A 27,780-nucleotide genomic window follows, 5' to 3' on the forward strand; every position below is an offset into this window, starting at 1 on the left:
GGCGGCTCAGTAGATGAGGGCAGACAGGAGAGAGAGACGGGGGCGAGGTAGGGGAAGGTTGAACGAAGAAGATAGGAGGGGCAAAGGCACACACGGACGCACATGCATACACATCCGCACCGAGAGGCGCACGATGAGCCGGGTGTGCTGGTGTGCACGTGAACATACTCTCGTACGTGTCGCACGCCTTTTCTCCTGCCCTTGTACACACACCCACACACAGACACAGACAGACAGACACACCAACGGGAATTGTAAGCAAAGTCACGTGCGTCCGCCGCTGTCGTCTTCTCGTTGACGTTTTCCAGCACACCGCCGTCCGCCTCTCCTCCCTCCCCCCGTACATGTTTGTGTGCGCGTGTTGGGCCCGCGCTTCGAGGCCGCTGTGAACAATGGGCATGAACCCACCGCGCCTTCGCTCTCGCTGTCTCTCTCCTCTCTCGTCCCCTCTACTGTGATGTGTGTGTGTGTGTGGAGGCCCATGCACAGAATGGAACCAAAGAACAGCACGAGAGAGAGAGAGACGACGGCTCCGTTGACAGCACACACCCATACACAGACACGCGTGGACGCGTCTGCGTGACTGCCGTGCTACAGGGTGGCGAGGTCCATGCGATTCGAGGTGCCAAAAATGGCCGACAAGGCGCCCCACTTGTTCAGCATCCACGTCAAGACTAGCTTGTGGGTCTCCTCGGTGTTGCGAAAGAGCGGAACGCCCCGACGCAGGTTGCGGTCGTGCTCGCCGTATTCGTCCGTGTAGTTGGAGGAGTACTGGTAGACACGCCCAGACGTCAGCTCCAGCACGTAGAAGCTGGCGGTGCGGACGACCAGAAAGATGCCCACAGCTCCAGCGCAGGTGCGTGTGTGCGTGTACAGCTCCGGTGGCGAGTTGGGCGGCTGCATGCACATCAGCTTCCCGCATCGGCAGCACACTACCGGCTTTGTCGGCTCTTGGTGGCATACGGTACATAGCTTGTGCGCTGCAAAGCGCGTGAGCACCGTGGTATACACCGAGGGCAGGTGCAGCACCTCCTCCGAGAGTCGCGCGACCCACTCCTCTGGCGTGGTGTAGGGCACGGCGGCCTTCAGGACCTCCATTCCACGCCCGGAGCAGGAAAGGGTGGCCTCGGTGGCCGCCTGCATACAGGACACATCTTGGGCAACCACATGCAGTTCCACTTCTATGCCCTTGTGGGGCACTGGCAAAAGGTACTGCAGCATGCGCACAACCGAGGTGCAGCGTGCCACTGGGGTCCGCACACCGGCCACACTCAGTGTCGCGAAGCCGACAGCACCTGCGACTGTGAAAGTGCTGCTGCTGAGGACGATGTCGTGATGGGCGTCTTCCACGACGAGGGCCTTGAGCAGTGTCAGCACACCCACTGTCCGCCACAGCGCCGTCGTCATGTCCTCAAACTCCGCCTCCAGCGACGCCGCGGCGACGGCGCACGTCCCTTCGCCATCGCCGTCCCTGTTGCCGTTACATACAACGGCCACCAGTCGCGACACAAAGTTTGCTGGCAGAGATGGCAGCACCTGCGTCATAACATGCGCACTGATCAGCCTGCTCGCGTCTCGTGGCCGCAGCAGCGCATCCATGACAAGGAGGCTTTCTTTGTCTTGTACGTTGCGTGCGTAGTTGGTGTGCAGTTCAGCTTGATGGCGCTGCAGCCCAGCCGGCATGATGCTCACCAGCACCGACAAGAGCCCGATAAGATCACGATGACTGAGATCTTGGCCGGCCTTGACAGCCTCCAGCTGCAGGTGACAGGCGTAGCAGAAGGCGCGAATGGCCTCGGACAGCTGCCAGGCCGCCTCGTTTGTGCGCTGGAGCTCGTCTTCCGCCGCCACAATCGCGGGAACATCTTCGGATGGGCTGAAGCCGACGGCGGCGTTGGCCAACGTCGTGTGCAGCTCCGTCGCCACGCCCACAGCGCGCGGGTTGTTGGCCGATACGGTGCCGTTCTGAAGTTCCTCGAAAAGAGACGCAATGGGGGTCGCGGCAGACGACAGCACGCGCGCTGCCAGCGAGGTGGAGGTCGTCGAGTCGCATGCGCCGCCGCCGCCGCTGCTGCTACTGGGCAGCACCGGCATGGGACATAGTGCTGTGATGATGGTCGTGCAGACTGGGCAGTTGAATTCCGTCGGGCCGAGGTAAAACTGACTCCGAAAGTTCCACCGCTGCCAAAGCAGTGACAGGCGCACAAACACTTTCTCCACGCACGACTTGTGTGCGGCGTGGCCACAAACGCTGAGGTGGCTGTGCACAGGACGACGGTCCGGGAGCGAGAGTACGCCGAGTTGAGGCAGCACGCCAGAGGTGCCAGTGTGGCAGAGCAGAAAAAGCGACTCCTCTGTCGCGGAGCGGCACACGCAGCAGTCCACCGTTGTCAGCTCCAGCAGCAGCTTCGCGAGGAGTGAGCCGATCGCCCCACCCATGAGGGGCTTCTCCAAGGGCGCTGCCGTAGGGCCAGAGGTGCCACCGCAGGGCCCGTCTTGCTGTGGCGGCGCAGCAGCAGCGCTCGGGGGCGCGAGGCTGCAGGCGGCGGAGGCCGTCTTCGCCTTCCCCGATGACTTCAGCGCGCGACTGCGCATACGCTGCATCAGCATGGCCTGTCGCTCCTGAATAACTTTCTTGCGGCTCTGCGCCGCTTCATCCTTTGCCCTCTGCTCAGCCAGCAAGGCACCTGTGTCGAAGGTCGCCAGTCCAGTCTGCACAAGCACTGCCTCCACCATTTCCAGGCACCCGTACGGATCGGCGTCCCCGTTCGACAGCAGATAGCCACGCAGGCGGTGCAGCATGTCAACGGACGAGGAGGTGGTGACGAAGGCGGGCGCGGTATTTGACGGGGCTGTGCGGAGCCGAACAGGGGCCTGCAGCTTCTGCCGCAGTGTCTCGCACGCCACTAACTCTGGCAACGGTAGCCATTGCGCACACGAGGCATGAGTGAAGGAGGTGGCGCTTACGCCACTCCGACGCAGGCACAACTCGACGAGGTCCCACGCGATGAGGCCCTTCCTATCGGCGGACGGAGTGTCGCTGCTGTCGCCCTCGATAGCCTGCATGGCGCGAGTGATGGAGACGCAGTCTTGCACGCACAGAAACAGGGTGGTCGTCGCGTGCAGCAACGCCTCACGCGTGATCAGGTTGGCGGCTTCGGCGTCGTTGCCATCGCGGTTGTCTTCGCTCTCGCTCTCCGTGTCGTGACTTTCCACATCGACACCCTCGTGCCTTGCGTTGCAGTACTGAGAGCGCAGCAACGCCTCTGCTGAGGCTTCAGTGGACATCGACTCCCCCTGTGCCGACGCGGCCTGCGCATCCGACGTGGCAGCGACAGCAAGGGGCACGTGACAGTTCGCGTATTCGTGTAGTATGTAGAGCGCTGGCAACAGGACGGCGTCCGTGTGCAGCAACGCCCGGGTGGTGGGCACCAGCTCAGCGTACATGCTCGTGTCAGAGAGCTGCGTGGGCGGAAGAGAAATGCGTTGCTGCTGCAGTCCGCCACCACCCGTGGGATCGCCGGCTTTGGCGCCATCAGCGAGTGCGCAGGGCTCCGCCGCTTTCTGCTTCGCCGCGTTTGCTGCGCTGACCAGACTGCGATACGTCCTGTGAAACCCCTCGAGGTGGCTGTCGATGACCCCTACGCGATACAAGTCCACGTGCGAGCGCCACACATCCACATCCTTCAGTCTGAACTGCTTCCCGTGGGTCGAGTCCTCGGCGACAGCCACCTTACGAATCGCGGCGTCGACTAGCCTTGAGAACTTGATCACGTTGCCGCTGGAGTCCTTCTCGTCCTCGTCGGCGTCGCCGTAGTCGCCGCCGCGGGCGGTTCCGTTGACGTTGACGACGATGGAGGAGTGAGAGGCTTTGCCGTGAGCGAGAAGACCCCCGACGATGCGTTCAATGACCGCCGACGACATTGGGGGCTGAAAAGCTGCCTTAGACACATCCGTGACGATCGTGAGCGTGAGCCGCAAAAAGTGCTTGTAGCCGTTCAGGTAGCGCCGAAAGGGCGACCGCCGCGCAGTCAGCGCCGTTGGGAGGGCGCCTGAGGGCTCCCCGGTCAGCTTCTCCACTGGGTGCGGCCTGTGCGGCGCGCTGGCGTGGCTGCCGCGCGCCTGCTGCGCCGACTTTGCTTCTGCGTCGCTCAGGCTTCGTTTTGTGTACGAGAAGCGCTGGAGCACCTGCAGTGCCATGTCCGCCGGTGCCAGCTCCATTGTCAGCACCTGCATCATCAGGATGTCGAGCTCTGCGGACACGCCACGGGAGAAGGTCAGGTACATGGCGACGGCAGAGGGAACGTCGTAATCACCACGGCGCCACAAGCCGTCGAAGACCTGACCGGCCAGCACATGCGGCATGACCAAGGCGTCGAGGAGCTGCTGAGAAAAGGTAAGCCGGTCCTGCGCGTTGCCCGTCACCTCAGCTCGCACCTGAAAGAAGGCGTTAAGCAGAAACCGTAGAGGGCGACTGGCGTGCGTGGCGGTGTTCTGGGCGCCCGAAATCTCTTCTGCGGGTATCGTGTTACTGATGCTCGCGCTGGGAAGGCCAGAGATGCGAGTTGTGGCGAGCACCTCTGCCGGCGTGGCTGAGGACGGCGACGCCGCGCTCTGCCGCCGAGACACGGTGCGTTGGTGCTCGATGACCCATGCCGAGAGCACCGCTCCGAAAACGCGAGGAAGGTGGTTGGAGAAGGTAGCCGCGTGCGCGTGCGGCTCCAGAAGCGTATATTCCGCAATGTCCATCAAACACGTCGACGGCGCAAGATAATTTGCATGCGTTTCGGTGTCCCGCGCCTCCTCGCTCCGTGACGCACCATCACCACTCGACGCCGGTGGGCTGTCAAGCGAGCCCACGGAGGTCTGTCGCTGCAACACGACGGAGCGACAACGCCGGCAAAAGCCGTCGCGCTGCTTCTCGAAGACGACATCTAAGGTTCGGCTGACCTCGTACAGGGCCTGGGTCACGTACCCCATCGCCGTTGCCAGCGACGGTGATGCCATGACGCTTGCCTTGGCTTTCGCTGCCGCTCCGCCCTCCTCTCCTACTGGTTGGAGTTGCAGTGCGCGCGACTGCACCGCCGCTAGGGGGCCGCGCTCCAACAGCAAGAGGGCTTCCTCCGCCCCATTCGCCACCCGGCACGCCGACAGCATCATCATCAGCCCAGCACTCTGCCGCAGGCGATCTGGTGGCGTGTCGAAAGCTGTGGCGCCACGCCACGTCTCCCAGAGCTCCATGGTGACCCCAAGCGCCTTCGTGATGGTGTCGGGGGAGATGGGGGACATTGCGGCACTTGGGTCTCTTGCTACTGTTTCAGGCAGTCGAAGAAGGCACGATATGACCACCCGCATGGCATGCACCCACAACCACATGTGCCGCGAGATGCAACGGGCAATGAAGTCCGGCGTGGGATAGTGCTGTGAGTCCGTCGGCGCGTCGGGGTCCTTGCGGATGTAGCCACTGATGGCCAGGCTTCCGGCGAGCTGCGCGAAGGCGCGCCACGCGAGTCGGTTCAGCACAAGTGTGTAGCAGGCCGCAGGAGACCCGCTCAGACACGACTGCAACGCGGTCACGCTGGCAAGCGAGACGGGCGTCGCTTGATGGGCGACAAAAAGAAGTCCGTCACGCGAGAGCGCCGCCGTTCTCGTCACTGGATTCGAAGAGGCGTCACTGATGTCGTCACGTGCGAGCCACAACGCGTAGAACAACGAGCTCAGCTCTCTGTGCAGCAACGTGTTCGTCGCCGCCTTGTAGGGCAGGTGGGCCGGCGTCATCAAGTGACGGATCACATCGGGGTTCGTTAGCACCTGCACTTGGTACTGCGACAGACACTCGATCTTGTCGTCGGTGCGCTCCTGTGCGTTGATGAACTCAGCATATGCCGCCATGAGCCCACCGATCGGGAAGCGAAACTTCGAGTCGCTCAGGCAATGACCAACGCACCGAAGAAGGTTGTTGAGCCACGGCGCGGATCTGCCGGCTGCCTTCAGCGGCCGCTCGTGGGCTGTGACGGGTCGCGATGCTTCGTGAAGGAACGCCATGTGCACACAAGTGAAGTTGGGCGGCAGCGCATCGAGGACGGGATCCGCCATGGAGGTCTCCGTGCCGGTGTCCTTCGTTACTTCCTCCTCGTTGTCGCGCATGGCGGTGTGTGTGGGGGCTGCACTTAAACTACCGCTCGCTGCCATTCGCACTGGCTCTGCCCAGAGCTGTGCCACGAGCTGCTTGGCCACGTCGCTAGCTTGCATGAGCTCCCACAGCTGCCGAGTCACCTCCGTCATCCACTCCTCCAGCCAGTCGAACTTGTCCGAGATGCGAGCAGCATCGCTCAGCAGTGCAGCTTCGGCGCCGCTAACGCTTGTCGTCGATGCACTTCCTGCCGCGCCAGTCCTCTTGTCAGTTGTCGCGCTTGACTCGGTGCTCTTCACCGCCATTCGTCGCTTCCCTCCCTGAGACAGCGCCCGCTTCCGCATCACATGCAGACGCGTGTGCTGCAGGAGCGTGACCGCAATGAACTGTATCATGCCCCGCAGTGCCGGAACCACCCATACCCGATCCTCTTCCGCCATGAAGTTAAGGGGGCTGGACGCACTGCTCCAGTCACCCGCTGTTGCTGCCACCGCCGCCGCCGCGGCACGGTGGCGACTACAGAAGGACTCTGGCTTCCACGCGGTTGGGTCGCCGCAGTCGCACATGCCACCGCCTGAGCTCTGCGTGATGCGATAGCGGTGGTTCACACATGGAGAGTGGCGGAAGCAGTCCATGCACATCACACATGTGGAGTCGGCGCCACAGTCGAGGCAGCGCACCACCATTTCCTGCTCTCCGCAGAAGCGTCCGCACACCGGTGAGACTGCGACGTCGCTGTTCGGCGACGCGAGGGCGGTCAGCAAACTTTTCCCATCGCCGCAGTCTGATGCGAAGGCGCACAGCCAGGCCTCTACAGGACTGCGCATTCGCGCACTGCATAGCCGTGCAACAAACGAGAGGGACTGAAGCTGATCGATGCCGGCAGCGATAATTGCTTCCAGTTTCGCTGGATGACGACGCAGCACGCTGATGTAGGAGGGGTGCGCCACATGGCGTAGGATGGACTCCGTGTTGGCGTTTAAGATGTCGGCGATGACATCCGTGTCCAGAGTGTTTTCGGTGCGAATGCTCCTTGTAATCAGCTCGTCTGCGAAGTACTCGTGGACGATGGTGACCAGCTCCGACTTCTCACACCCACTCGGTACCTCGATTCCGCGCTGCCGCGCGTACTCGAGGAGCTGCTTGATGCTCCACGTCGAGGGGATATCGGGATCGTAGCCCATGATAGGACGCGGAAGAGACTAGTGCCCAGGGCTGAGAGGAAGAAAGCACCTGCGCGAGTTCGGCAGGGTGGCGGAGGACGATCTAGCGCAGAAAGAAATAGATGTGAAGGGAAACCGCAGGCGGCCGCTGATGCCCTCGTTGCCCTCCCCCCTCCTCCTCTACCAGAGGCGTGCCAGGTAGGCGTGACTGTGCGTGCGTGTGCGCGGAGGCGAAGGCGGAGGGACACCGAGAAAAGGAAAGGCAATGTAGGGACCAGCGACCGCGGCGACTCGTGCGGGGGTCACCGCTGTGCTTAGCGGCGAAGAGGAATTTTTTTTGTACCTATGCAAGGAGGGCCAAGGGGGATGGGTAGAGAGAGAGAGGGGGCGAAGCTTTGGCCAAATACCTGCCCGACAATCGCGTGCGCCCACCAACTCCCCCCCTTCCCTTTCCCTCTCTCTATGTATGTATGTACGTGCCTGCGTATCGGTGCTGGGAGGCCCGTGAGGATGGGACTGCTGATAAGTACCACAGTTCTCTTCCGTGACGGAGCGCTCGTGTGTGTGTGTGTATGCACTGGATGCTCTGTGGTTAGCTGCGGTCATGAGGTCGGAGGAGAGGAGAGAAGGGGCAGAGGCGGCGGGGGGGAGAGTAGAGGAGAGCCTTGCTGCCTCGGTACCATACGAAGGCCTCATCAGTCCTGGGGGGGGGGTCGAGGATGGGAGGGGGCTAAGGGGAGTACACGGATAGCACATGCGCCTCTGAAGAGATGACGAAAGGGTGCACACACAAACGAGGAAAGAGAAGCCCTTCCCCCTCCCCTCCCATCCGCGGACACATGAATCACCTTGTCCAATCCCCCCCCCAGGCTCGCAGAGACAGGGCAGTAGACAGTCAAGGAAGGGGGGAGGCAACGAGCTCTCCCGTCACCTCGCTGAGGCCCGCATCGTGCGACCAAGAAGGCGATCAAACAAACCTCACGGGGCAGAGGACCGTCCGAGAAGTGAAAGAGCCTGATGGGGTTGTGGCAGTCTCACCACCAAAGAAACAACAGCTCAACAATAACACACACACGCACACAGACACAGAAACACACAGCCTCTGCGGACGAGAGAGAGAGAGTGGGCAGACACGCGCGCACGTGCGCATCCACACGTACCTCGCCTCACCCCGCTTCCTTCGTTCCCTTTCCGGCTTCTCTCGTCTGTTTCACCGCTTACTTGCCAGACTTGCGCAGCTCCACCATCATCTTGTACTCACTCACGTACATCCGCTTCGCGTCCAGCGAGCTGATCCCCTTCAGCTTCGCCCAGGCGTCCCACTTCGCCCTCCCAGCGAAGTCAAAGGCACCGGGGCGGTCTGTGTTTACGTCACCTATCGTTGCCTGCTTGAAAAGGCTGTAGAGCTTAAGCTTTGCTTCATTGCTCTCCTTGCCCGCCATCGCAGCGAAGGCACGCTGCGCGGAGGCGAACTCCTGATCGATGGAAGAGACGGGAAGGGCCTTATCCACAGGCGCTGACGTGCCATAAGCCGAGGCGCCAGTCTCCATGTCGTTGGCGCCGTTCGGGAACAGGAGACGCAGCAGCGTTGGCAGGGGATCCCGGCCCGTTTCGAGGCGCCCAATGAGGGCGTGATACACGCACTGCACCATGTCTACCGTTTCGTTCGCGTCATCGCTGACGAGGTCCTCGCAGCTCACGGTGCCTTGATCGTGGGACGTGGTCGTCCCAACCAAGGGCGAGGACGTGCCGCCGATCGTGAGGGGACTCTCTGCGACGCTGTTCAGGGCGTGCTGCGACCGCTCCTGCGGCAGCATTGGCGATGATGTACTACTGTAGCTGAGGTTGCCCCGGTGTGACGTGCGATCACGCAGGCCTGTGAAGAAGCTCACCCACATGAGTAGCCAGCCCTGCAGCGCAGCCACGGCATCCGCCTTGGTCGCACCGGAGGGCCATGACGATGACGTCGGGGCAGCGCCTCTTTCGACAGCCTCAGCTGTATGAGCTTCCTCTGCCCCACGCACAGCCCAGGCCTCCTCGGCCGCCGCCGCAACCTGCTCAACAACGGCGTAGTATAGCAGTTCGACACGTGAGCGGAACTTCACGGGTCGGTGCCCTCTCTTGTGCCTGCCGCCTACAGGATCAGAGCTGCCCGTCTCGGTGCCATCATAGTCGTTCGGGCCGCTGCCGCCGCCACTATTCGCGACTCCGCGGCACGCGGCATCTATCCACAGTTCTCGGAAACGCTCCGCATGCGTGCTTGGGCGGCCCATCACGTAGGCGCGCAGGGACGACGGCCGGCCGGGTACATCGGCCAGCAGCGTTTCCACCTTGCACCGAAGACCTCGCAGCGCGGCTGGCTCCTGCACCAGCGCCGCCGCCATAACGCCGGAGACCAACGCAGATAGGAACAGCCCACAGAAGCCGCGCGGGGAGGTGAAGGTGAAGTAGCCGCCCTCTTCCACAAAGTCCATGTAGTCCTCCAGGGAGCACTCATGTGAGAGCAGCTTTGTGATGGTGATGAGGTGGCCGGACCAGATGGTGGAGTCCAGCCGCTGTGCAGCGACCCGCGACTCCTGCAGCTGCCGGATAGTGGCCATCATCACTCGGCTCTCGTTCGAGATGCTCACGGCGCGGCGTCGACGGCCAGAGCCACTGCTCTCCTCGACCGCCTCGCGACACCCAATCCAGACGGCGACGAACGCCAGCTGATGCACGTTCTGTGGCGGGCAGCACCACCAGAAGGGTGCCGGTGGCAGGGCGTGCGAGTGGCGGCAAACGCCACCCCTGTGCGGATGACCCGCCATGCCGTGGGCGCTGACGTCCCCTCCCAGCGAGAGGAAGCTTGAGGAGCTGGGTGGCGCCGTCCCGCCGAGAGACGGAGATGGGCTGACGCTGAAGAGGTGCGGCGGTGTTGATCCTGCGGGAGCCGCCCCGCCCACCGCGCTCAGCTGTGCCCCACTCGCGCCCCTGGCGCCACCACTCCGGCCCGTTAGTAAGGTCTGTCCGCGGAGGACGGGGGCAAAACAGCCCTCGAAGGCGTCCATCACTTTAGCTAGCAACGCAACGTCGCCGTGGTCGCATGCCTCAAACGCTGCCTCTCCATCAATCAGGAGGGGCGGGTGCTGAGGCAGCATGCTGAGGCTACTGCAGTAGTCATGCACGAAATCGATCGCAGACTCCGGCACCACCGGCGACCGTAGCGTCATCACAGTGGTGCAAAGCGCGCGCCGTTTTATCTCGAGGACGACACTCTGCAGCAGCGGCCGCATGGCCGTAAGGATGTTGCGCAGACAGTATTCCTCGCCTCTGTCCTTGAAGAGAGCATCCTCCTCTTGCAAGAGGGCGTCGTTGTGCGTACATAGACTCTGCGCGAGCGCGTCTTCGGCCACAGCCGCGCCGGTGCTGCCGTGGCCGTCGTCAGCGATGCCCCTGTGTCTGCTGTTCACGGGCGCGGCTGTCGCCGAAGACGCCTCTCGAGCCGGGGTCGGCGGGCGGCTCTTGCCAACTGCCGCAGAGGAGGAGGGACGGACACGACCGTCGAAGTGGCCCAGAAGAACCACCGCACCACCGAGCTCTCGCCGCACATGGCACTCGAGAATTGGCATGGGGGCGACCAGCAGGTCTGACATCGCGCGGCCGGAGACAACCGCGTCGGGAGCATCAGCGCTGAGCGCCGGCGCTGCTGGCGGGAAGTCCGGCGCCTCCTCTGCGCCCGCGTCACAGACTGTGCTTGGGGTGTTGGCGATGTACGTCATCGCGGCTACTGCATGCTCTACGTGGAACTGCAGGAGTGCCTGCGCGGCTGACTTGTTGGCCGTCATGAGTGCCACGTGAAGCGGGCACCACAGGTCCACTGCGCAGTTCATGTCACGCTGCGTCTCTTCGGGGATCGCCATGGGATCGTCCAGGAGACTCAACTCCACCAACACAGCGCGGTACGCGTGCTCGGCAGCGACGTTGACGCAGGCATCCTGCACGTGCCTTTGCATGGCTTGCACGCGGGCCTTCATGTACCCGGCGCCGTCCACCGGGTCGATGCCACTATCATCGAGTATCCGAAAGGTCATGGGCTTGCCCTCATGCACTGCGGTGTACCAGTATTTGTTGTCTTCGCTAGGCTTGCGCAGGACGGTGAACTCAGCATGCACGGCAGCGCCGTCGGCAGCTCCCCCACACACCATGACGCCGGTGGACATACAGCGGCGGAGGCGGAAGGAAATGGGGGCAATTGGGGAGGGTGGCGGTGGTGGTGAGCGCCGCGACAGGAGCGCCAACAGGCAGACACAAACGCACACACGCAGGCACAGAAGCGCGAGAGAAAAGGGAGCGGAAGGGGTGAGGGCGTCGGCACTAATGTGTTATATTGCTGCCGTCTGACGCTTCACCATATCGTATGCACGGGGGGAGGACGTGGGGATGGTGGTGGTCGTGGGGAGGGGAGGGGGAGGAGTCCGCTGGCGGTGGCAGGCGGAGAGGTGCGGTAAGGAGAGGAGGAGGCGGGGACGGCGCGGGAGCAACGGATGGGACGGGGCACGCGAGGAAGAGGGATGGCGTGTCGGAGGGACTGATGGCAAGAGGCTGTGAGAGAGACCGTCGGAGACAAGGAGGTCGACCACAACAGAGCCGCTTCCCTCCCAGTGATGTGACCGACAAAGAGGGGGCGAGAAGAGAAGGCAGAAAAAAAAAGGCACCACGCCGATGCGCATTCGGCGTGCAGCCGTCAAACCCTAAGAGAGAAAAACCACACGCGAAAGCGTTACGCCCCCTCCCCTCCCCTCCCCCTCCACAACCTCCAGCGCGATGGCCCCTTCCAATCCTCACCTGTAAGTGTGCGTGCGTGTGTGTGATGGGGAGGGGAGGGGAGGGGGGGCGTGACTCAGACTCTCGTGGATGGACCACCGGGGATGCAGCAGGCAGTGCCGATGGAGCCCATCCCGCCCTCCACCCCCCTTTTTCTGTGTGTTCGATACATTTGCCTCCCTCCAGTCACCAACGCACACACACACACACACACAGGCAGACAGACACGCGCCACCGTCACCCGACTTGTGCGAGAAGAGGGGTGACGGTGGAGCGTGTCTGTCTGCCTGTGTGTGTGTGGCGATCGAGGAGATGACTGATCGACTAGAGGGACATACGTGAAGCCAAATTGTGAAGGAAGGGGAAAGGGCGACACATTGCTCAGACGGAGGCGACCCACGACAGAGCGAGAGAGTGCGTGTGTCCAGGCCCGAAAGGACCTCACCCGCCCTTCTTCACACGCACATACATATATATACACATACCAATACATATACATATATACGTATATGTATATATAAGTATATATATTTATATAAATACATACATATATACATATATACGTATACATGTATATATATGTATATATACTTACATATACAAAACAAGCCAAGACAAAGGGTACAGGGCGACCACTCGAGCTGGCGCATCACCGCCGCTGCTGCTGCTGCTCTACCACAAAGCGCGAGATGCGCTGCATCCACTCATGCAAGCCGGGGTTGTAGAAGCGAAGGGATGTGGTTCTGTTGCCACTGCCGAAGCTGTCATCGCTGTCGGCGTTGTCGCCACCGTCACCGCCAGCGCCTTGGTCGGGATCACTGCCGTGTACGTTGAGGACCGCGTGGCCTCCAAGCCATTCCTCAAGGAAGTCAATCACGTCACCTGAGAGGGCACACCGCGGAAGGAGTCGCTGCACATTCGCCTCTAGGCGCGCCTCGTCAAGCATAGCCTCGACACTGGCGGGGCACAGCGAGGACGCAGACGCAGCGCTCACGATGGTCTCCAGCAGCTCCATCAATAGGCTTGACTTGGCCTCGTCAAGCTCTTCCTCGAGCTGCTGGAGCCGTAGGCGGCGCTCGGTGACCTGTCGCGCCCGTGCGGCGTCCGCGAGATCATTATGGGTGAAGTGTGCCCCGGCTTGCTGCCCATCTGCACCGCTTGCACCTGCGGCACCGTTACCATGCCCACTGTGGCCATTACCGTACGAGGGGTGACGCCCCGACGCGCTCGCCTTGTTCACGGTCTTGCGCCCTGCAGAGGTCGAGGGGCTTGGCGCTGTGCTGCCGCTCGCCACTGCCGCCGAGGAGGAGCCTCCAGAATAGCTGCTGTTGAAGCCTGCCCGAGCGCCGCCATCTCCTGCGGCTCCTTGCGCGGTGGGCAGAGGCGCACCGCTGCCAACTGAAGCCACGCCACTCACCCCGCCACCACCATTGCCGCCTGCCATCATGCGCGACCGCAGGGCCGCCTGGGCCTGTGCGACAGCGATTGCCAAGGCACTGCGTCCTACAGCCGCGTGGCCGCTAACCGCATCGCTTTCCGCGCCGCTGCCACCGCCAGCGAGTGGGGCGGCGACCAGGCTGTGATCGTCTCTCTTCTTCGAGCCGTGGGCTTCCACTGCAATCGTTACCGTAGCACCAGTAGCGGAAGCGCCACTCGCAGCGTCCTCCGTGCCTTTGCTATTGCTCCAACCGCTCTTGCGAGCAGAGGCGCCTTCGCCTGCACCGCCAGTGGCCACTTCCTGAGCCTCCTTTCGCCCCATGCACGCTCGCACTGCGCGAAGGTGTCGACGCAGAGTGCGCACTGCACTGCCGGAGATCTCCAGAGAGACGCACGTCCATCGCAGCGGCTCCGGTTCGCATGGCGGCACCGCGCCATCGTTCTTGTGCACTGCTGCATAGGACGCAGCACCGCTGCCTGCGGTGGTCCCCGCTGTGACGGGTGCGCTAAAGCTGCCTTTCCTCCCTAGTTTGCGAGCGCTACGCGCGGAAGGCGAAGCGGGAGCCGCCAATGACGACGGTGACTGCTTGACGCCGCCGTCGGTGTCTTGTCGAGGCCATTCACGTTGCTGTTGCTGCTGGTAGAGCTGGATGCAATTCAGTAACGCCCAGTTTGTCGACGGCACCAACACTTCACGTGTGGAGGCTGCCGCTCTAGGGATGATGGGCGGCCACCAAGCGCCGCGATCCGCGCCGCTTACTATACTGCTGACAAGAAGCGCTCCTGGACCGCCTGCGCGGGAGCCATGACTGCTTGCTGCACCTGCACCACCTCCAGAGGCGCACTGCCGTGATCCTCTGCGCACACGAGAGCCGCCCATGCCAAAGGCGCTTGCCGATGCGATGGACGTCACCGATGCTGTGGCCGATGACCTAGCTGCTGCGCCTGCTCCACCGTTTTCGGCGCTTGCAGCCGCCACGGCGAGGATGTGGCTTGGCGGCAGTATAGTGCAGTTTTCGAGAGACGCTGCCACCGATCCGGGCAGCAGGGCCGGCGGTGCCGTGGACACTTCCGCATCCTGCAGAGGCGACACGGACAGGAACAGCTGCCAGCGCTCCTCACGGACACCACTCCTGGGGGAGGCTCGCGCCTGTGAAGTCTTTGCTCGATCGCTGATTTCACGACCGACGGTGGTCGATGCTCCCCCCTCCGCAGCCCCCGCCCCCGTCACGACGCAGACGGCGGCGGCAGCGACGGAGTTGTACAGCGGCGCCCCCAGCGCATCGGCGCCAAGGGCGGAGAAGAGGCTGGTCGGGACTCTGGTCAGCAACACCGGCGGCGCCAGTGCCTTCCACATATCCGCTTCCGTGAGGCTCACATTCAGCAGAGGGCTGCCTCCTCCACCCGCTCCAGCCGCGGCATTGCCTGACGATGATGCCCCCACCGGCCCTGCGCGACGGGAGTGATTTCCACTGCCGCTGCGCCTTGAGGACTGCTGCTGCTGCTGCTGCAACTGCTGCTGTGTGAGCACCGCACCGATGTTCTCCAGTAGCGCTTGACGCTCGTGATCACGGTAGCACAAATACGTGCAGTTGGCTGGCGCCGAAAGACGCTGCAGATGGCCACTCAGCAGCTGCTGTGCCACGTCGTGCTCGAGAGCGTCGGCCACCGGTGTCAGCGCGCGAGCCGCAGCCGCTTCATTGCACAACGTCGCGTATGTTAACGCCATTGTCGGCACACTCAGCTGCGTTGCTATTGCAGCAGGTAGTGTTGGCACCGCACCAACCGCCGTGCACCCGCTCAGTCGCTTGTTGCCGCTCTTGTGCCCACGACCCGCCCCGGCGCCACGGTCTGAGTCGGCGCCCGTACTGCCCGCAGAAGAGACGGCACCACCGCCCGGGAGCTGTTTTGGATGGGCGGAGGGGTTGCTATAGAATGGGTGCGAGAGAACGTCTGCGAAAGCTGCCGCACCACTGTCGTCCGCATTGTTGCGCTGCGTCACGGGAGCCAATCGGCCTACCGTGTCTTGGGTGCGCCGCAACGCCGCCCACAGTGACTCTGGCCAGGGTGCTTGCCCCTGCCCTTCAGCCTTCGCCTCGATAATCGCGATCGTGGCAGCGGTGACGCGCGGGTCTGTGGCGTAGCAGCGGAAACTGTCTGCCCCGGTGCGCACACGCTGCTCCATGTCCGAGACCAGCCCCGCCAGGAGTGCACACGCGGCGGCGATGCTCTCCCACTGCGACACGACGCTGGCTTCGACATTAGTTGCCGCCGATGTGCACTGTGCCCCTTGCGACAGCGGCGTGTGGCACTGGCGCGCGCGGAGTACGCGGACGTACGTCGAGACAACCCTTGTCAGGTCCAACAGAATGGCGCGTACCCACGAGTGCCGCTGCACCGGTAGCTCGACGCAGCACTGCAACACGCGGAGAAGCTGATCACACACATCCCGCACAGAAGCCGGAAGGGCGCGGAGCGCATCCTCTCTGGTCAACAATAGCAGCGGCGTCTCTGTCTGAGGTGCTGCAAGCGCCAATTCGCTCGTTCTCTTTGCCTCAGTAACTGCCGTGCGAATGCCTCGAGCCGTCTCCTCCGCCTCCGCGTCACTCTCACGCGAGCTTACCAGCAGATGCGCACACACCTCTCGCACCTTCAGCTGCGCTGCGCACAACTGGGACTCGAGCCAGCAGCTGGCGTGCGCCGACGTGCTGTACTGAGGGCTGACAACTTCTAGCGCTTGCATCAACAAGGCGGCCGCGCTACTGGGTGCTGGCGCAGCAGCGCCGGGGGTGAGCGAAGTGGATGCTTGGCCGGTGGCGGTACTGTTGCTCGCGTTTCTACGGCTTAGCGCTGTGAGGCGCTGCTGCGGAGCGCGACGGCTGCCTCGTGCTTCGTCGCCGAACACTTCACCAAGAGCCATTGGCGCCGCTTTTGTCGTCAAGGAGGGCTTCTGCTGCTGCTGCAGCGCGTAGTGATTGATCATGCCATGCAGCCTCCACAGCGTCGCCGTCGTTGCACAGCGCGACAGCACGAGCGAGGGGAGGACGGAACGGGCTGATGGGGATAAAAGCACAAAGTGCTGCTGCTGCTGCAATAGCGATGACGAGCACGACGATAGCCGCCAGGGTAGTATACCATGCTCCATAATCGCCAACCGGAGCAGCTGCTCAAGGCTGTCAAGCGACGAGGCCGAATCAAGTGGCTCGCCTTGATGCTTGCGCCACCACTGCAGGGCGTCGACCGCGACCCATCGATCCTCGGAGACACCCATCAGGGGCGAATCATCTGTGACAGTAGCCAATGACGAGGCTGTCGCTGGCGGACAATACGCGAGCTCCAGCGCTGCGACGACATCGCCGGCCTCGCGCACGCGACCCATCTGCACCAAGGCGTAGAGCCTATACAGCTGAAAGACAGTCCAGAAGCTCACATCTTTGTAGGAGCTGCTCTCTCCAGACTTCCTTGCCCCCTCCACCCCGAAGGCGGTGCACAGAAGAAGCCCCTGCGTCCCCGCCGCCTCTTCCAGCTGTGGATACTGGCGGAGATGGCCATAGCAGCGGCACATGAGCACCCAGACACGCGCCCAATGCTCATAGCTGAAGACAAGCGGTGCCAGGGCCTGATTGCCGGCTTGAAAGCCGAGGCCCTTCAGCAAGGCATGTGGTGCCGGCGACCGCGACGGTGGGGAGGTGATGGTGGATGCTGCATGTGATTGAGAGGGGGCGGGCGATAAGGTCTGCTGATGCTGACAATATGTTTCGTACTTCTGTGCTTCATTATGCTCGTCGATGGACGCGGCGAGGCACCGCACACACACGCTGTAGTGCCCCTGAGCCGCGAGGAGCTCTGCCGCGAGGAGAAGGGCGTACTGCCGGATGGCTCCAAGGCTGCCTAGCCACGCGGCGCAGGAAGAGCTGGGCGCAACACCACCGCTGTCGCCGCCACCGTCGGTGGTGTCCGCTTGCCTCGACGCATCGCCAAGGGGCGCTGCGGCGACTGCACCAGACGTGCTGGCTGCGGATCCGTGGGCGACGGTAGTGGCGCGCGCCTTTGGCGCCTGCGAAGACGACGCAGCCGCGGCCGCGAAGCTGTCCGACTGGCGGTATGCACCGACTCCGGCGGCCCCGCCCTCCACGCCTGATGGCGAGGCCCGTCCAGTGAGAGTGAAGCACACGTCTGCACTGGCCAGGGACTGAAGGAGCGCGCTGGCGTAGCAGCAGGCTTCGGTGCAGGCGTTGAAAGGCCGATCGCCGCGGCCGGCTGCTGGTGGAGGTGGCGATGATCGGCTACCGCCGCTGCCCGCGCATGGCGGTGCTGCGTTCTCAAAGGGTGGGGCTCGATTTTGGCCACTGCCACCGCTACCGACACCGCATGCGAGGTTGCTCCACGCGGAGGAGGAGGAGGCTGTCGTTGCCAACGATGAGATCGCCGCCGCCGCCACGGTGTGGGGTGCCATATGCAGGAAGGATGGGTCGCACGTACCAATACGCACCAGCAGCTCTGCTATCGCCAGCTGCACTCGCCGCGTAAGACACGCTCCGTAGCGCTCCTCCAGGGCCGCTGACGCCAGGACGCCAGTGCCCAAGGGTGGGCCACCAGGGACCCCCGCCTCACTGTTGCCGACCGCGATGCTGTGCTTCGCGACCGTGTCCAGGGAGAGCCCTGGCAGGCACGCCGCCAAGAACGCCCGCACGGATGCGATGTTGTGGGGGGACGATGGGCTCTCCCGATCCCTGTAGAACGATGACAGCACCGCACTGCGGCTGCTCGGCAGCGACGATGACAGCGAGGTAACCGCTGCAGCGGCCGTAGCGCCGGCTAGCAACGCAGCAGCGCACCCAAGCGAGTAGAAACCTGGCAAGGTCTCCTCAGAGCTGAGGAGGGCGCTCATCGGTTGTGGCAGCCCGGTGCCGACGCATACTCCGTAGATGTGCTGCATCGCCACCGAGAAGCTGCCGAGGTGTGCCGCCGCCGCCGCACGCACCAGCCGCGCCTCCACTGCCAGCTCAACGTCCTGAAGCACGGCTGTGGCGATGAAATCACTGAAGGCCGCCAAGACGGTGGACTCGCTGCTGAAGGATGTGGAGGGGGGCCTCATGAGAAGGCTCTGCGCTGCCGAGATCAGCCCACGCGTCACGTCAGCCAAAGCGCCCGGCATTCCCGTCGGCGCACGCTGCTGGTTGACGTCGGTGACAGTCGGCCGGAGTGCGTCGCTGAACGGGGCGCTGATGTGGTGCACGTCAAGGAGAACGTATTGCGCGGGGGGAAGGGGCGGCTGCTGAGTCCGGGCGACGACGGTGTCGCTCTCGCTCTCGCCCTCGCCATCGCGAGCGGCAGCGGCCGAGACCACGCCTGGCAGGCGCCAGTACTGGTGGACGAGGAGGGCGCAGAGGAGCTTTGCGTCTGTAGCGCGTGGGCTGTCCGCCGGGAAGGCGTCATTCCCCAAAGCGCTGAGCGCGGCCGCGATCCACAGCAGCTCCTCGAGACTTCGACGGCCGCTGGGTGGCGCAGGGGGCGCAGTGCGGTGCCGATGCCAGTTCTCCAGTGCATGCGGAGTGGCAAGGAAGCAGTCGAGCGCGTCGGACCACCGCTTCGCAGCGTCGCCGACGTGTTGGGTGGCATAGTACAGGCTACCTTGCTCGCAAAGGCACTCGCCCAGGGGCTGGAGGAGTCCCGCCGCGCGCAGGCTCTGAGCAGCACGCTGGTAGTCCTTTGTGACAGCTTTCCAAGAAGCGCGAATGTCGCTTGTACTGAGGTCTCGTGCAATCATCGCTTCCACAGATGGACTCGCAGTTGACGCGGGGGCGGGTTGCAGCCGCTGCTGCCTCTCCTGCGTGCCGGTTGTGTGCCCCTCGAGGGCTGACAGCTGCGCTCGCGCTGCTCGTGCAGAGCGGAGCTGCAGGAGTCCTTCGGACACGTTGCGTATTGCCTCGTCGTACGCCGCGCGCGACTCTGGCCGTGTGTCGCCACGCTCCTCGCATTCAATCTGGAGGATTAGCGGCAACAGATCCCCGGCGTACCGACCGGCAGTGAGGCGCTGTGCCATGCGGTACGCGGCCTCGCAGAATGTCGGCTGGATGGCGACCACTACGCGGGCAAGAGACAGCAGCTGCTCGATAAGGGTCGCCTCACGCATGTCGAGGCCGTAGTTGTCCGCGTCGACGGAGGCGCGTCCTGTGGCGTCACCACCGCTACTGCCGCTGCCTGGCGATACGCCCTCAAATGGGAAGTATTGAATTTCGGCTGCTGCTGCTGCTGCGGCGGCGGCGGCGTAGAGCGACTCACGACTGGGCGCTGAGGCGGCTTGCTGCGCATGGGGGCGTCTCGGCGGACTTCCGTGACGCGACTGGGAGCCATCGAGGCCGGTGACTGAGGAGGTGAAGAGCTCAGCGGCGGCTAAAAGAGCCGCTTTTACCGCTGCGCACTGCTTCAGCTGCGGCAGCCACTCCTGCGTGCGCTGCAGAATGGAGACCTTCGCTTGAACCTCGTCCCGCTCAGCGTCTGCCCGAGTCGCCGCCTCAGACTCGAGGCACAGGCGCAGCTTCAGCTGTTCGTGCTTGCGCTGCCGCAGCACCCACGAGCGGGCCTCCTGCGCGGACTGCATCTCTTCATGCTGTCCAAGCAGCGACGTCAGCGACAGCAGCGAGGGGGCATTTCGATGAAAGCGAAAGCGACGGTGCCAGCTGACGTCAGCGCCGACCTTCATTACCGCTGGCTGGAGCACCCCTGCGTGTACATCGCGGCGAGCGTCCCAGTAGCCATGCTGCACCGCGGCGATGCAGAAGAGCGGAACCGTCAGAAGCTGTTTCACTAGCGCCTTGACCGCCGCCGTTGAGGAGGCGGACCAGCCCTTCCATGGCAGGGACACATGCGTCTGCTGCAGGTGGCGCACTGCAAGCTGCACCGCGGCACTGGCACGTGTGGGCAGCCAAAGGTACTGAAAAAATAGGGCAGCACGCGTACAGTGCTGGAGCAGCTCCACGGTGATCTGCGCCGAGCCCTCCAGTGCCTCAGCCGGAGTGCCACTACCCGGGACGCCACCGTAAGTAGTCGCAGCCGCAGCGGAGTTTTTGTCGAGAGCCACGCCTATCCGCGCAGCTCCGTCAACGCTACCGCCCCCGCTTACGAGGCGCAGCAACTCCTGCACATGGTGCTCGTGCGTTATTGCCGCGCGCTGTGCTGTTGCACCCATGTGAAGCAATGCTGCCTCGTACAGGTGCAGCTGGGCTATGAAAGGCATGTTATACTGAGTGTAGCGTTGCCGCAGCGTCCGCGCCGCTCGGCGTCGGCGCCACCACGCGATCGCACAGGTAAGCTGCTTCAGTTTCTGCTTCTCGGTGAAGCTCCACACACGCCGGGTGGTCGTGTAGGATGGCGCGTCGTCCACTTCAAGTTCCGCCTTCTCTTCGTCCTCGTCGTCGATCTTGCTGCGGTTTGGCACAGCCGACTTGCCTGCAGCGCCGCGATTAGCTCGCCGTTTGGTGCTTACCGCCGCCGCTGCTGCTGCTGCTACCTTCTTGCCCCCCGACGCTGTGGTGGTGGATGCCTCGTCGGCGCCGGCGCTGGCGCTCGCGGCTTCTGGTAGCTGAGGACCATTAGTCAAGACGTACCCGCCACGCGTCAGCCACGCCTGCGTCTCTGACTTCACTCGGCCGAGATAGCCCTCCATACAGCGTCGATTCTGCTCCACTTGCTCTCTCACTGTGCGCATGACGAGGCGCGCATCCGCTACAATGGCGACGGCGGCTGCGACGGCCGTGCTGCGTGCCGCGATGGAGGTGATACTGAGCTCTGCACCCGGGGCGCTGTTGCCCACATTGCGCTTTCGAACAGCGGTGGTGCCAGTGCTCAAGCTTGCCGCGCCAACACCCCCGCCACTGCCGTTGTCGATGTTGTCCTCAGCGTCGCTGCACATCGTCAGCATCTCTCGCACCACGTGCACAGCCACTTTGGTGTAGGCAGGATCATCTTTGTATGTGGCAAGGACGTCTAGCAGAACCGCACAAGCCGCGCCGCTACCTCCAGCAGCGGCTCCCCCCCCGGGGTGCCCGCGGCCGCCTCCGACGCTGCGGGTGCCGCCAGAAGTGCCGGTAAGCCCACCTGCCGCGCTATGGGCCATCATCGTGCCGTACTGCCGAAGCGCCACTGCCACATCGGCGTATACGGCAGGCACCCCCTGCAACCGCAGCAAGGATGACGACGCGCCAGAGGTGGCGGGCGACGATGGTGCATCCGCGATCTGCGCTGCCGGCTGCAAGCGCAGCACGCGCGCAGCGTGCTGACCTGCGAGGCATACAAAGTCTGCGGGCGAGCCTACTACGAGTTGCTGCCGCCGCTGCTGCTGCTGATCTGCCTCTTCCGCACCGGCCTTGCCTCGCCGTTGCTGCTTCGGTGACGCCATTGCGCCCACTGCCTCGTGCGCGGCACCGCCGCCGCTGCCTTCCGCTCCAGCATCCGCGTCCGTCACTCCACCGCCATCCGCAGCGGTAGAGATGAGCGGCCACAGCGCGGGCACATGAAACAGTACGTCCTCAAAGAGCTCCACTAGTTCAACCGGAACGCTGGCGTGCATCATCACTGTGCTTGGCGCAGCGGCGGGGCTCTGCTTGAGCAAGTCTGCCGCGCCAGCAGCTGCCGTGGCAGTCGAAAAGGGAGCAGGGACAGCGCTGAGGGCACGGGCGCCGCCGTCTCCCTTCTGTGTCTTCGCTTCGCGCTCCTCCCGCACCCTTGCCCCGCCGTCGAGCGCGCATTCCAGCGAGAGGTACACGACGCCGGGGAAGTCAAGCGACGGCGTTGGGCTCGGGGACGCGCCACTTTTGCCGTGGACACCGAGTGCCGCGTCGGAGACGCTGTTGCCCGTGTTGCGCGCGTGGCGCCCGCTTTTACTACCTCCTGCACGCTTTTCTTCTGCCTCGGCATGCACCGAAACTTCTGCAGGCGCCGCCTTTTGCTGCTGCATCAGAGACTGGTGCCCATCCAACACGCTCCGCGCCCACTGTGTCTCTCGCGCCACCGCGAGCAGCAAGCGACGCTGCCGCACGTTGGGGTTGCGCCAGACGTTGTTCCATACGTGAATCAGTGTTGCCCAAAGCAGCCGCAGCATCGCATCCGCGCCGGCCGTGGCTATGGTCGATGACATGACGTAGACTAGCTGCTCCTTGAAGAGCGTCAGCACACGCACAGCGAGAAGCTGAATCGCTGCATCGACCCATCGTGGGGAGGAGGGTGATAGTTCGAGCAGCACCTCACACAGCGCTACGAGCGGGGGCAGGAGGAGCGGCGCCGCAGCTGTCTTCGGCGTTCGGCCGACATTGGTGCTGCCGCTGCTACACGTGAAGTATGCTAAGATGGCAGACACCAGCTGCTGGGCCGTATCGACCGCCAGCGGGGAGGACGACATGGTCTCTCGCTTCCTCGCCAGAGCGCCACCGGAGCCTTTCGCGGTGCCCTCTACACCGCTACCGTGCGCCTCTGACGCGTCAGGCATCCGCTGGATTTGCAACGCCAGCACGAGTCGGTAGACCAACTGCAAGCGCCTCAGCGCATCGCTGCCTGAGGCCGCCATGGTGCTCAGCGCGCGGCAGTAGGCGAGCCGCGTTGTCGTGCTGCTCGCCTGCAGTGCAGACCAGCTCGGCTGAAGCACGAGTCGCTGCATGAAGGAGGTGGTGGTGACGGCCATCACAGTACCTGCGTCGTCGATGCGGCTGGTCATAGACGGCGCCTCCTCCAACATCTGCGCATCCAGCACCGCACGGGCCCGTTCCGCCTGCTCGCGCGTGCCATATGCATTGCACGCCTCCGCGACGTAACACCAGAGTAGCAACGGTGAGTAGAGCACCACAGCCGCTGCCGCTGTCGCCGCGCCAGAGTGCGAGAATGCCACGTGGAGGCCCGCGCTGCGCTTCAGCGCCTTCTTAGAGGCGCACGCCTCCTCAGCTTGGTGCATGGCACGTATGGCCTCATCCAGCAGCCGCTGCTGTGCGCTCGGGTCGGCCACGTTCAGCGGCACCAGCGCGGTGCACACAAGCGCATCGAGGAGCAAGGAAGACGCGTTTGTGGCCGCCGCCATGCGTGGCGGCGCTTGCAGCTGACGCTGCTCCGCAACCCAGCGGCGGAGGCGCACCTCCTCGTCCTTTGCGGTGAGAGGCAGCGCTGGAGCGGCTTCCTCAAGAGCACGCAAGATACGGAGCTCCTTTGCGGTTGTACGCCCGTACACCTGCTGCCGCTGCTGCCGCGCCTGCAGAGTCTCTAGGTCTATCCGTTGGGCGTTGTGGCTGCTCTTGTGTGCCTGGAGACGCGCGAGCTGCCAGCGCACGGTCACCCACAGAGAGGTGAGCTCCGTGAAGGCATCTCGAACCAAGCTCAGGTGGCTGTGATGACATGACTTCTCGCATGGCGTAGCGGCCGCTGCAGCCGGGACAGACGAACTGGTTCGCGCGCCAGCACCCTTGATGTCACTCTGAGGCACCACATGCGCTAGCAGGGACTCTGCATGCCGCTGGAGGTGCTCCCGCGCGCGATCTGCTAATCGGCGTGCCGTCAAGCCGTGCGCAATGAGTCGCGTCAGCTGCGCGGGCGGGACGCACCTTTCTGCTGCTGCTGCTGCTGTCACCCCTGCTGCCGCGGGTGATGAGGGGAGCGCTGGCACGAGCTGCAGAAATCCGTACTCGACGCTGCGCACCACGTTGGCCACAGCGCAGTCGTCCGACAGCGGCGTCCCACTGTCAGCCCCGCTGCGCCACATCGACGTCAACGCGCACAGCACCACCGCCGCGTAGGCGGCCTCCTCATCCGCCTCCCGCTCTCCAGCGGACAGGGGTGCGTGCTCGGCAGCGGCGCTCGTCTCGCTCTGGGCCGCGTCTCCATGAATAACAGTCGCCTGGCGCATCTGCCGGAGCGCGCGATGTTGCAGCCATCGACTGCGTAGCTCGCCGCTGCAACGGAGCAGAAACGGCGCGACCTCCGCCACGACAGGTTGCAGCACTGAGAGGACGACCATCATCGGCGTATGAAGCCCCCCAGCGGCCATGACGGCGGCACTGCCGCCATCAAACGTCTCGCTCGCGCCGTCCGTGAAGGAAGACGACGGCGACGGCTGAGGTACGCATAGCGTGGCGGTGACCGAGTCAAGGAGTGCCGCACATGCTCTGTAGAGCCGCAGCGACGGCGGGGACGCTGAGGGGAGCACATGCGCATCGCCACCGGTTCCATCGTTGCCGCTGCTACCGTCGACGCTGAGGCGAGCTGTGTTCTCGGTGAACTCACGCGACGCGACCTGGCTCACACAGTGACGACGACGACCACCACCGCCACCGGCGCACTGCCGCTGAACCTGAGATAGCCGCCAACCCGCCTGCGCAAGCGAGGAGAGGCGTGTGTACTCCGCGTGCTCCTCTATGTGGCTTTGCATGTGTGGCAGGGGGCTGGTAGAGGCGGGGGCGTCAGCACTGCTGAGTGCGCACTCCACCGCAGCAAATGTGCGAAGCGTTGCCGTCAGCGCACTCTCGTCCTTCGTGACTCCATACAGATGTTGCTGCAGCAGCACATTCAGCGCCCATACGCGGAGCAGCTCCGTGCACCGCGTGCAGGCCTCCGTCGACATTGACCGCGTCGCGGAGAGTACGGCTGTACTGCTGCTGCTGCTGCTTGGCTTCTCGGTGGAGCTCGCCCCTTTGCCGCTGCGCGCGGCGGCTGCCGCCGCATGCTGCCGCTGACCACGCAGCCACACCTCCAAGGCCACGCCAACCCGAACAACAATCGTAAGCTGCGAGGAAGCTGCCGCCATCGTACGAAACGCTGCGACAGAGAGCTGCACAGCCTCCTCGACGCCGTCCAGCGCACCACGCCCTGCGGTCGCGGCAGCTGTTTCCGGCACCACTACTGACGAGGGCAGGAGGAGCGTCTCCCATGTCAGGAAGCGGCTGAGACAGCGCGCATCCGCCGCGTTGTACAGGAAACACCGCGACATGAGCGACGCCGGCGCCTCTAAGGCTGCATGAACTTCGCCTTCAAGGCTTGCCGCGCTGACGTCGGCAGTGCCGCCCGACGCAAACAGAGAAGCTGCCTCATCGCCAAGAGCTTCAGTGGCACTGCCGGCGAGCACATCGATACCGCCGCTCAACCGCAGGGTGTCTCCCGCATCGCGCAGCACGGCGGCGCGTGTGAGGGCGCCGAGGCGGGTGCCAACACCACGGCACACGCACGATGGCGGTACCACGGAGGCCTCCGCGCCGACGGGTGCCCGCTCTGTCGCCGCCATTGCGGCTCCATGGAGGAGTACCTCCAGCGCCTCCACGCAGCCCCGGTACATTGCGTGCAGAGTGCGCACCTGCACGCCTGTGAACAGACCACACGCGCCGCCGGCTGGGGATGAAGCCGCCGCCTCGCCGAGGCTGATCACGCTGGCAGTGCGACTGCGCGTTCCCTTGGACGACTTGCGGTCTGCATTACGTTTAGTGCCAAGACCAGCGCTGACCGTCGACGATCTCCGCCGCGCCCCTGCCGATGCGCGTGTCACACCTTCACTGATGCCGCTGCGACTAGCGCCGTCTGCGTCGCCTGCGTAGCGAGGCGCCACACCGGCGGCCTCGACGATGGTGGTCAACTGCAGAATCAGCTTTAGTGTCATGCGTGGAAAGCGTGCAGCCACAGCCACGACGCTGGGATGCTGGTGCGCAATAGCTTTGGGCAGAAGGGACAATGTCGCACCGGCGGCCGCCTGCTCCTTTGCTGCCTGCGCCGCCGCCGCCTCCTCCGCTGCCTTGTCCAGCTTGTGCTTCCCGGACGCCGCTGCACCACTAATGGAGTTGCGGGGCTTACCCTTCCTGGCGGGTTTCTCTCCTGACGTCTCTCGCCCTGGCGATGAGGAGCCGTTAGTGGACGGTGATCCGAGGCTCCCGCCTCCTGCCGCATCGCTTGCGTCGGCGACTGCTGTGTTCCTGTCGTCGTACTGCAGATCGCTTGTTGCAGCGGCGCGCAGCGCCTCAGCTGCATCCGAATGGCCACCGAGGAGCATGCACTGTTGCTGCACCTGCGCGATGTACGTCCACAACACTACCAGCAGACGGGTGCCGCTCATGTCACCGGCGGAAATGCCCAAGCCCTGGCTGCGCTGCACTGTGAAGCGCGGTGGTGAGTCTACGAGCGACGGCGCTGAAGTCGACGAGGGTGACGACCACTGCATGGAGAGAAGTACCGCCGCTGCCTGCTGAGTGAGGGCGGTGATGAAGGCCATGGCAGAGCTGGCGGTGGCCACCGTCACGGTTGAGTTGGGCGGAGACTCACCACCGCCACCATTGACCGTAGCTTTTGAGGTAGCCTCCACCGCTGAAGACGGCCGCGTTGCCGAGGGTGGGCTGTTCTGCAGTAGCGTTGCCCTCCACGTTGCCACCAGAAGCTGGCCAGCGCACTGCTGCACCGCGGCTTCTAAGATGTGCACCGAGGACGCGGGCGGGGGCACAGGATCGAAATACTCAAGCTCCATGAGCTGCAGGACCCGTTGCAGGGCCTGCTGCGCCGCCCCGACTGCGGCGGCGCAAGACGATGGGTCGTCATGCAGGTGCGTGTAGCAGCTCTGGAGCAGCGAGTACTCGTACAGACGCCAGGGCAGATACTCGACGGTGGCCAGCGGGAGGCACGTCTTGTCGGCACCGCCACCACGAATAGGCGCATTCGCGGTGCTTGGCGGGGCAGATACGGGGCCGTGCGCATCGAAGTGATGCAGCTCCGACATGGAGAGTGAGGTGCGAAGGGCTTCGATGATGCGGCGGACAATGGCGCTGGCGCCATCCTTGGCGCGCGCCACGGGCGGCGGAGACGATGCCATGCCCATGGCTGCTGTCGAGGCAGATGAGGTGGAAGAGAGGTAGGCGAGCAGCCGCTGACACATGTTTGCCACGTACTGGCGCATGACAAAGAGCACCGGCGCGGCTGTTTCCTCTACAGCGTAGATGCGTGGGGAGACCTCGCTGTCGCGCGCGCGTGCGCTGTGAGCCATGGGCGCAGACGTGGGCGCCTCTGTCGGCGGCTCCGCGATCAAGTCGACCAGGCGGCAGCCCGCCACGACGACAGCGTCGACTGTCTTCGGGCGCGAGCTGGTTGCATGGCTAACGTCCTCCTTCAGCTTTGCTTCTTCGCGCTTCAGGACGTCGGCGGCGTTGAAGGGGAGGGTGCGCAAGACGCGCTGCTCAAGTTCCACGAGCTGCTCCAGGCACACGCACGCCTCCAGGGCTGTTGCGAAGTCCG

At 64.0% G+C, this 27,780-nt stretch overlaps 3 protein-coding genes across 3 annotated transcripts; all 3 read right to left on the reverse strand.

The window, feature by feature from the left end:
- Positions 1-591: 591 nt before the first annotated feature.
- LSCM1_07596 (uncharacterized protein) lies at positions 592-7,317 on the reverse strand (the record flags this gene model as incomplete). The annotated part of the gene is made up of 1 exon (XM_067324961.1): positions 592-7,317. One exon carries the CDS (start codon positions 7,315-7,317, stop codon positions 592-594), a length of 6,726 nt encoding a protein of 2,241 aa, XP_067180806.1.
- A 1,196-nt stretch (positions 7,318-8,513) lies between these two features.
- On the reverse strand, positions 8,514-11,495 carry LSCM1_07597 (uncharacterized protein; the record flags this gene model as incomplete). The annotated part of the gene is made up of 1 exon (XM_067324962.1): positions 8,514-11,495. The coding sequence occupies one exon, from the start codon at positions 11,493-11,495 to the stop codon at positions 8,514-8,516; it is 2,982 nt and encodes a 993-aa protein (XP_067180807.1).
- A 1,253-nt stretch (positions 11,496-12,748) lies between these two features.
- Positions 12,749-27,532, reverse strand: LSCM1_07598 (uncharacterized protein; the record flags this gene model as incomplete). Its single annotated transcript, XM_067324963.1, has 1 exon — positions 12,749-27,532. One exon carries the CDS (start codon positions 27,530-27,532, stop codon positions 12,749-12,751), a length of 14,784 nt encoding a protein of 4,927 aa, XP_067180808.1.
- Positions 27,533-27,780: the final 248 nt, after the last annotated feature.

This window comes from Leishmania martiniquensis, chromosome 9 (genome assembly GCF_017916325.1).
Source record: "Leishmania martiniquensis isolate LSCM1 chromosome 9, whole genome shotgun sequence".
In the NCBI taxonomy this organism is placed as follows: Eukaryota; Euglenozoa; class Kinetoplastea; order Trypanosomatida; family Trypanosomatidae; genus Leishmania; species Leishmania martiniquensis.